We start from the raw sequence: 10,417 nt of genomic DNA, 5'->3' as shown, positions 1-10,417 counted from the left end.
TGAAGGAACCCTTCTTAAGCTTCCCTTTGCATGGGAGTTATGAAGTACTTTGGAGTTAAGTGCTTCTTAACTCGTTTGGGAAACCCAGCCAATGTCTCTTCAAATCAAGCACTTAACTGGATGGATTCGCACTAATCTTAATTTATCATGAACAGTGTCTTTCATTAAGACATTGGCCTCTATATTCGTACCGGGGCTAAGGGCTAAGTCCTAAAGTTGATGCTAGGTTGGATTGTCCAGAGGGATGCTGGGGGGGGGGGACTGCAACACATAGCGGAGCCCCCACCCCCACATCCCTCTGGACGATCCAATCTAGCATCAGCTTTAGGACTTAGCCCTTAGCCCCGGTACGAATATAGAGGCCAATGTCTTAATGACAAATAATCATGAAAACAATGTCTTTCAGTAAGATCTGATCCTCAATGTCTTCAACCAAGTCTGCAGCATTCACTAAGACATGTCATCATTCACTCTACACTACACACCACTATGTCACTTTCTGCTGGCAATAGCAAACAAGGCTGTCTGCTCTACCTATTACAGAACTTACCTTGCGTAGCCTGACTGTCAACAATCAGGCATCCCTGGCAGTCAGTGAGGACAATGTCCTCTGTGGTCCCCATGGCTGCCTTTGCTTTTTCGGCCACATGAGTGACCGTTGAGTCACTTGGGCCGAATGCGACCTGGATCACATTGTCGGGATAGAGCCGTCCCCCCTCAACAACTCCAGCTAATATTTTTCTGTAAAGTTACCACACACGCACCAAGAAAGTACTTTAAGCCTAACAGCTTCATTTAAACTTTTTTCAGACAGTCTAATGTAGCTGAGTGATGGTGCAATAAGTATTGGTGGTACCATCATGATGGCCACTGAAAATTATTCATATTAAAATTGTAACCTATTAGCAAGGCCCACCTAATTTTGTTATTAAAAGCCTTTGTTTGACTTGGACTACTGAAAAAACCTTACCGCATGTATGTTTTGGGAGGTCTTGAGCTTGCAGTCGGAGGGCCAGTGGGTGTTGAGGTAGATGGATATACAAATCCATAGTGGCCAGGGGAAGGAAAGTGAAGAGTGGAGGTAGAGGGGGGAGTGGAGGGAACAGGAGCAGGACTGAGGTGTGAGGAGGATGGTGGGACTTTGTCCCCCATTACATTGAAGGTACCTCCTCCTGACACACCCAGGGCATAGGAGCAGAAGCGCCCTTCCTCAGGGAAAAGGGTGATCCCCGCTTCATCCACAAGGTGAATACTCTCTGGTGTCAACTGTGTTTAAAAAAACATCTTGGCGAGCTTACTAATTATTAATAATCACCCATCCAACCACTAAATTTAAAATTGCATTCTTATTGGCGATCATACAACAACAGTTAAAGCACACACTTGTTCTTTGTAGCTTTTCCCACAATGGGACACCGACAGCCTGTCTGTCTGTCTGTCTGTCTGTCTAACCCTGACCCTGTCTGTCTGTACCCACTATAGACAGTAGTAATAAGATATAGACAGTAGTAATAAGGTATAGACAGTAATAATAAGATATAGACAGTAGTAATAAGGTAATTACTAGGTAATTACTAGGTAATAATTAGGTAATTAAAGGACAGTAGTAATAAGTAGGGTATGCAGTACCACGCGCTACGAGAAGCTAATACCACGAGCCGATATGGGCTCTACATATATAGGGCAATATGAAGTGAGGCCTATCACCTGTAAAATTTTAGCATCTGGCCTGTAGCTCTAGCATTAATAATCTGCCAAATGTAGGACTACTGTACAAACCTTGAATAGGAACGCAAGGTTCCTGGTGGTGCAGTCAATTTCATTTAATTTGTTTGTCTGGCCAGACTTCACAAACACGTAGCTGACGTCTGACATGCTGACAGGAGACAATGGAACGCGTGTTCCAGCTGTTTTTATAAGGTCCCGGCTTGAGTGATCTCGAGAGATCTCTGTCCAAGATGCCAATTGGCTACCTAACTTTTTTTTTATTTTACCACCCAAAACTTGCTTCCTACTTCAACAATGTCGAATTTGACGCCCTTTGCTGACATTATTTCAAAGATGTTTGAAAGTGGTTTTTCAGATTCTGATATTTCGCGACATCTACAAGTAGAGTGCGGTGTAGAGAGAGGTTCCAGCCGAACCAATATTTTGCGCTTCTGTGCCGAACTCGGCCTGAAAAGAAAGGCGCCAGTGAGAAAGGTCGAACTACAAGGCGCCGTTGCTTCAGCCGTATTTGAGGTAGGCCTAGTCTGTCATCAGAGCTGCCAACTTTTCAAAAAGTTATTTTGTTGACGGGGGGTGGGGGGGGTGCGCTCAACGCCGGGGGCAGGGGGGGACAATTCTGTCAAAACTGATCAATGAGGCCATTCCCAATCAATGTTTGTCGCCACTCCATCTTTATTACCCCAATTTAAATACAAGCCTTTTTGCTCCACATTCTACAGACAGGTCCAACATACGGCAGAAAAATGATGAAGGGGTACCTGTCTACAAAAGGAGTAAATGCTGCAGAGTGCCGCATCGGAAAGGTGTTGAGAGATACCCATCAACCATACAACGAAGCACGTCGTCTAGTAAGTAGGCTATGTACACTAAATAAGTAGATTAATCAATTATACGTATATCATTACTAACATTTTGCTTGTTGTACAGGGTGCCCGTAATTTGAATCCCCAGCTGTATCATGCGGAATACACTGGCCATAAACTGCACTTAGACCAGAACGAAAAGTTGGTGATGTTTGGTGTGACACATGTTTTGGCAGTGGATGGCTATAGCTCCAAGATTGTTGGCCATGCAACCATGCCTGTCAAAAACAATCTTATCATCTATGAAGATGTTTACAGGTAAACACCTACATTTCTGTATAGTAGGCTACTAAAATGCATTTTATTTTAGGCAAAAACAAAAAATGTAAAAATGAAACAGCAATACAGTATAGTGCTGTGTTTGGTGTTATGTAATCCTTTATACATGCAACTCTAGTGATTCATGGTGTTTTACAGGCAGGCTGTTGTCACTGAGGGAATGTGGGACACCGTAAGAGTAGACCATGGTAAAGAGTTCTACTTAACCTTGTATATGCAAGAAAAGCTATGCCAACACCGCCACAACACCGAAAGGCCACCATACCGCCAAACCCCGTCCACAAAAGTATGTTTATTTTCATGTTCCGCACATACTTTTCTGATTTCTCTTGTATTTGGTATACTTGTTTCATCAAACAGGTACATGTACAGTATAGATCTTCCTAGACATATATAGAATACTTTATCCCCTGGCTGTGCCCAGTCCATAGTCTATCAACAAGTATACTTGTTTCATCAACAAGTATATCATCAATAAGTATACCGTGATTCATAATCCTTGTTGTTTTAAGTATACCATATGTGATATACTGTAAAGCGGTTCTTAAACCTTTTTGCTTACTTTGTTTTGTCCAATTAATTAATTTTTTTCTTTTGAATTGAATTGTGTAAAAATATGAAATGTATGTGAAACAATGTTTTCTTTCAGAATCACAAAGTAGAAAGGATGTGGCCAGAGGTCAACAACCGGGTTAATTACCCATTGAAACAGGCTCTGGTCAACATGGTGAATGAGGACATCATTGACATGAACGATTCTCTGGTCCAATACTGCATCTCGAACCTCACCTGTCAAGTCAGCAAAATAGGCCTGGATAGAGTTGTCCAGTCATGGAATGCGCATCCAATTCCAGGTGGATTATATTCACACATCACATCAGCATGAGTAACATGTACAGTATAGATCTTCCTAGACATCTATAGAATACTGTATCCCCTAGTTGTGCCCAGTCCATAGTCTATGGAAAAATGAATAGAGTGAATGTTTGGAATGCGATATTATCCTAATCAGTACATACGGTATTGCTCTGCAGGCAAGGGTGTTCCAAATCAGTTGGCAGGAGGAGGATGCCAGAAAAGGATCAATCCTGACCTGCTGCCAAATGGAGAAGGTGCTGCCCAGATGTACCAGCAAGATGTGGGCTCAATACTGAAGCGAGCATCAGTGTTTGGGGCAGAGCCTTTCTCCAGAGACGACCAGAGACTGCATGCTGAGGAAGAATTCAGAGAACAGTTTCCCGACATCTCTCTGCTTTTCAACCATACTGTTAATGGAGATTATGCTCCATTTCAGGAGGCTGTACTTAAGCTTATAAGTAGTACAAGGAGATGGGCTTGAAGGGGGAGTGTGTGTGTTTGTGTGTGTTTGTGTGCATGCACAAAACATGACCATGAAACCTGATTGGCTGCCAGGCCTGTGTGAACCAGGCCATGGAAACGAGCCCGCACTTAGGTCTGCCATAATCAGACAAAATTGTTACAGTTACTGGGCTATCAGAGGTGCTGGAGGTCATCCACCTACTGAATAAATAAAATACATTACTCTGTAAAAAAAAAAGTGGATTTATTATACATTTGTGACTGCTGCTGGTGTTTCTGGGCAAATTCGTCTTTAAAGTTTTTTTTTTTTCTTTTCAGATTTTCGTTTTTTTAGCTAACATTCAACTCGAAGATGTGAAGTACCCACTCGTTATTTTTCCGAACAGTTTTACGTTAATTAAATAAGTGTAATCTATAACACAATGACTTCGTTTCTTGTTGTTTGATGGGGATTCATTATCTTTGATGGGGATTTTATGTGCTTAGTGATTTCCGGTGTAGCAACTTTCAAATACTCATGTCGTCTTCAATTTGTTTCCGATTTCAATGTATGATGCATAATTTGAAAGCTTACAATCTGTAGTTTAAGCACATGTAAAAAACAGAAAAATGATTTTGCCTACAGGTAGCACTTTTCATTGGCCTGTGTCACATTTACATACATTACTACACACTACTTAGCGTAAGAGTGCACTAGCCATAGCCTAGTGTAGCAGGTTGTCTGAAAAACTGCAGCCTACAAGCTTAAATCAGAATCAGTTTATTGCCATGGTAGTTTATACATACTCTGAATTCCTTTATCTCAATGGTGGAGAATCAAAGAGATTGTGACCAAGGTGAGGGGTCCCATGTAATGTGAATTAAACATGAACTACATTTCCCACACTACAACAGATGAAATTGCAATAAATAAGATTGCAAACAAAATATATTCAAGTAAATGCTGAGTTCAAATGAAAAACGATGTATGAATGCTTTTGTGGTGAGTAATAGTCAAATAAAAGTAATCTGGTGTGAGAGTACAGCTCGATGGAAATTCTTAATATTACATGGTTTGCCCAGTGGGATGTGAACTTCATGATTACTTTCAAAGGCTTATTATTATAATTATTATTAATTATATAATTATTATAATTATTATTATTATTTCAAAGACTTATTGAGAATAAGAGTAGCCATTCTGCTCTGCTCTGCGAGAGATGGAGGAAGAAGAAGGCTCTCCCTTGGCTGCTGCTGATGATCTACAGCTCTGCTTGTGACTGTTCTTCACCTGAATCCTCTGCACCACATGACCTGCTATTGGGAGCTGTCAGACAAGCAGAGGAGAGAAGCATTGATGATGATTCCCTCCTCAGACTCTTATCTTCATGGAATAGACATTAGTGCTTTACAAATGTAAACATTGTGTATGCAATCATGTGAGTGTGTGTGTGTTTGCCTGTGTGTGTCCATGCCTTTCTCCATGTCTCACCTTTACACAGGACCTTCAGAGTCCACTTGCAGACAGGGTTAGGAGTCTAACCCCTATGATAGATGGGGCCTCAGACAGTGTAGTGAGGAGAGATTGGTGGTTGTCTGAAAATATAGACCACACAGAGGCAGACGTTAAGACATTAGAAGGTTCAGCTGGAATGTTATTGACTTGGCATTATTATTATTATTATTATTATTATTATTATTATTATTATTATAATTATTATTGTTATTGACTTGGCATATTGAGCCTACATAAGGTTAATACGGTTTCTAGCTATCATTGTTAATCATTGCGTCCAAGCCATGGTGCTTGTTAAAGCTAAATTAATCCACACCAAAACACCCAAAGTAACGTTAACACCTCTATTATGAATACATATAACACTATAGCGTATAATCTAACGTATTTATTCATAAGGAAGTAGTTTACATAGCAGAAATAAAGCTAAATTAATCCACACAAAAACACCCAAAGTAACGTTAACACCTCGAACAAACCCCCTCCTTGTCAACGCCCACCTACGTCACTGACAAGTCAATCCGTTTTCGTTTTCAAAAGGAAAATGGAATTGACAAAACATACACGTGATCATCTCTGTTCTTGTTTATGTTCTGGAAATAGAAAATCAACTGCTGTTATACTCACGCCGTCTTCGTTTTCAAAAGGAATATCGAGCTGATAAGTCAATCCGTTTTCGTTTTCAAAAGGAATATCGAACTGACAATATTTGCACGGACCGTTCTGCCTGCTACCGGAGCAGCAACTTGTACCCTAGACTGAATCAGAGGATTGTTATCAACATTGCCGCCATCAGGACTGAGTCTGTGTGTGCAACGCGGCAACCCAACTCATCTTACAACTCAACCGCATCTGCTTCACCTCCACCATTCTATTCTAATTGGGAGTTGCCGTATCATTGATACCACAGACTTATTTTTCTTTCATATGTGCACCAACAAAACCCAAGCGCTTGGTAATCCTCAAACTGTGAATCTAGAACTCTGGACTTTCTTTATTATTTTTCATTGATTGTAGTAAGGTTTGTGTTTGTTTCAACTTGATTGTTATTTTTGTTTTGCATACACACACACACACACACATACACACACGTACACACCAGCTTACATACCAACATATAGGCCTACACATAGTATAGCACACTGACATACAGACCCTAGCACATAGTGTAGCACACAGCATATACCTCAAATAAAAGAAACATATTTGTGATATTCCTTCTAAATTGCTGTCCTTTTTGTTTGTATATGGGTTTTTATGCTTACTTGGTTTATGGGGACACACAATTACAATTACATATGTAACGGAGTAGAAAGGTCAAGTTCAATTATAGCTAAAATAGGTATAAACTGCGCCCTCTAGGGGTTTAATGACGTGGTATACCCGGGGTGTGTCCGTGACCCGGATGCTGTGTCCGTGACCCGGATGCTGTGTCCGTGACCCGGATGCTGTGTCCGTGACCCGGATGCTGTGTAAATATAGCTGGACAGTGCAATTGCACGGGGCGTAACGTGATCTCCCTCAGTTCATTCTTAACCACTGATGCGGTAAGGTCATGTTTTCTGCAGGGTCTGAGATCGCATATAATTTAAGAGATTATTAATGTACCTATGTTTTATTTGAATGTTTGATAAGTAAGATAGCTGTTTTGAGTTTCCCATTCATAGTATGTTAGTTTGGAACATATCACAAGTTTGTTAATGTGAGTTTTCTGTTGTTAACAATGATGACGCTAACGTGAATGTCCGTGTGTAACATCATTTTAGAATGTAGCTCGATGACCCTGCAAGTCCCGTGTCCAGAAATTGATGCACTGTTTTCTACAGGTAATATTATTATTGTTGTGTTATTATATATCTGTTGTTCTGTTAGTAGACCGTATTGTATGAGGTTGGGTCTTCCACCTCGCTAGTTTGCAACACGCTCGCGGCTTACCTAGCAGTCAGGTTGCAGCCATTGTTGCACGTGGTGCGCATGCGTATTCCAAGTGCGGGGTTTTTCCATGCATTTGGATGTTATGATTTCTTGTTGTTGTTGTTTAAATGAATACCACTATATGATCACACAAATGAAGATTTATGTAGTCTACACATTTTGTATTTTTGTTTCATATTATTGTTATAATTTGTGTAGTATGAGTGACTACTGTATGCTCAGTTCATTCTTAACCACTGATGCGAATGTAGCTCGATGACCCTGCAAGTCCCGTGTCCAGAAATTGATGCACTGTTTTCTACAGAATAAATGAACGTGAGCCATCCAGCTGAGAGTGATTCATGAAAAGATACACCCCGTCACATTGGTGCCGTGACCTGTGGACCTGAAGTCAACTCTTCACCTTGACCCGGGACCACTCTGCTGGATCACTCTGCTGGACCGCTCCTGCGTGCTGTCTGGTGGGCGGCGTATGGTTTCACTCAGTTCATTCGGTGATGTTATGCACAAATGGATTGTTGAATTAATGAATGTGATCTGTGATTTATTTTAGTTTTATTGCTGTTTTGGTGACATTTTTCTTTACTGGTCTTTTATCTGATTAGTCTGTATAGTACTGTTTTCTTGAATTGTAATTCAACATGAGCCACAGACCAGGATGTTTCAGTACGCCACTAAGCAGTAGCATTGGGAGGGGTAGAGCGATCCTCCTCAGTGGAGGTAGGGGGATTCCAGTGTTGAGTTATGATAGTCCTGTTCAGGGGGGTGATGTTCATGTTGTGGGTAGTCAGGATGCTGCTGGGGCCCTTTCAGTTAGTGGGGACACAGTTCCTTCTCAGAGCCACGACATTGATCATGCACCGAGCACACGGGTCAGTGATGCCCCATCCCCAATCTCTGCTTTCCAGTTACCTAATGTAGTGAGCCAGATGAGTGACATAATTAGAGATGTTGGTCTACAGCTGGCAGATAGCATACTTGCACGCCTTGACTCAACGCTACCTCCTCTTAGCACTGCGCATGCACAGACCACGCCCACTGATACATCCACCCAGAGTCTAGACCTGTCCCAAGTCCAGTTGGTACCTCACAGGAGGGTGAAGGAGCCTCCAACGTTCAGAGGGGATGATAAGGACGCAGTGAATGTGCGTGAGTGGGAAGACATAATGAGGAGTTATGTGAAAAAGGCGAACATCAGAGCAGATCAGCAGGCGGAAGAAATATTCACCCAACTCAGGGGCAGGGCTAAGGATGTAGTGAAGTATGGGACGAGGAGCAGTGGCATTAATGTCGCTGAAAACCCAGAGGCCATCTATGGTCTTCTACGTAAGCATTTCGCTGCTGTTCCCTGTTCACCTATCCCCCTAGCCGACTTCTACACCACGCTGCCGAAGAGTGGTGAGGATGCGTATGACTACTGGCTACGCCTCAATCAAGCTGCAGATGTTGCCACTGATCGCCTCAAAGAACAAGGTAAAACACTTGAGTGCCCTCTCCTGGAGGTGACACGTATGTTCATCAGGAACTGTCCATCCAAAGAGCTTGCCATGACTTTCAGATCAAAGACGATCGATAAGTGGACTGCTGTAGAGGTCCAAGATGTACTTGACGAGTTCCACACTCAGGTGTGCTCGAACGGTGTTGCCGCAGCCGTGAGTAAAAGGCCCAGTGAGGGTGTGCTAGTGAAAAGAGTTGAGATGTCAGGCACTGATATGTGTTCACCTGAAAAACAGGATACTCGCCCAGACAAGGGGGCAGAGGCCTTTGAACGTATCATCTCAATGCTAGAGAAAGTCCTAGTGGAGAAGTCTGCTCCTGCTAGGGACATGTCAAACAAGCAGTATAGACCCAGCCCCCCCAGGATTGAGGGTCTGAATAACCTGCCGTGTGCTGTGTGTGGCGACGCTAGACACTCTGCTTGGACTCACTGCCGTGACCAGAGGCTCTGCTTCCAGTGCCATTCGCCTGGACACCCCAGATCCAAGTGTCCGATGCAGGGGCGTGCCCAGTCGGCGCAGCAGGGAAACTTATAGATCTGCATTCAAGGGAGGACTGTGCAGATCCTGTTGATATCTCTCCCAATGATGAAATGGCTGATTGTGAGTCAACATACAAGTCATTCATCTCCAGAGCGCCTTCGAACAAAACAGTAGTATTTCAAGGTCTACACCGAGTCCAAAGGTCTGATAGTTTATTCTACACCACTGTCTCCGCTGCAGATGTCTCTCTTAGAGCGATGATAGACAGTGGTTCTATGGCATGCACGCTTAGCGAGGCTGCGGAGGCGCGTCTCTTGCAGCGTAACCCTGATCTGAGAGGATGCCCCGCTGATGATGTCATTATCATAGGATGTGGTGGTCACCGAGTTGTACCTAAGGCAATATACAATGTCGATGTGGTGGTGTATGACTGCAAGATGGTCATCCCAATGCTTGTGGTGCCTGGACAGACCGATGACATGATACTAGGCAGTAATGCCATCAAGAAAATCCTAGAGTTGATGAGGAAGACTGACAGCTATTGGCGGCTGATATCTGAACATGGTGGTGGCAGTGATGGGGACTGTCATCACTTCTTCTCTCTCCTTTCCAATACAGAGAGATGGAGGGGTGAGACAGTGCCTGAGAAGGTTGGCACACTGAAGCTACAACAGTGTGTGGTGCTACAGCCAAATAGTGAGCATCTTGTATGGGGCAGACTCCCTGTGTCGGCACCTATATCAGAGGGCAGTACGGTGGTTGTGGAACCAACTCAGTCCAGATGCAGACCGAATAAAGTTCTGGTTGGCAGAGTTGTT

The 10,417-nt window shown here is 42.9% G+C and overlaps 1 protein-coding gene across 1 annotated transcript; it reads left to right on the top strand.

The window, feature by feature from the left end:
* Positions 1-973: 973 nt before the first annotated feature.
* LOC308169304 (uncharacterized protein) lies at positions 974-3,756 on the top strand (the record flags this gene model as incomplete). The annotated part of the gene is made up of 6 exons (XM_080543990.1): positions 974-1,027; positions 1,186-1,245; positions 2,448-2,576; positions 2,656-2,849; positions 3,009-3,156; positions 3,520-3,756. 6 exons carry the CDS (start codon positions 974-976, stop codon positions 3,754-3,756), a joined length of 822 nt encoding a protein of 273 aa, XP_080400116.1.
* Between the last annotated feature and the right edge of the window lie 6,661 nt (positions 3,757-10,417).

The sequence above is a fragment of the Nansenia antarctica genome (genome assembly GCF_963989245.1).
Source record: "Nansenia antarctica genome assembly, chromosome: 13".
Lineage (NCBI taxonomy): Eukaryota > Metazoa > Chordata > Actinopteri > Argentiniformes > Microstomatidae > Nansenia > Nansenia antarctica.
The sequence above is the reverse complement of the archived record's forward strand: the minus strand, read 5'-3'. Positions and strand labels throughout refer to the sequence as shown.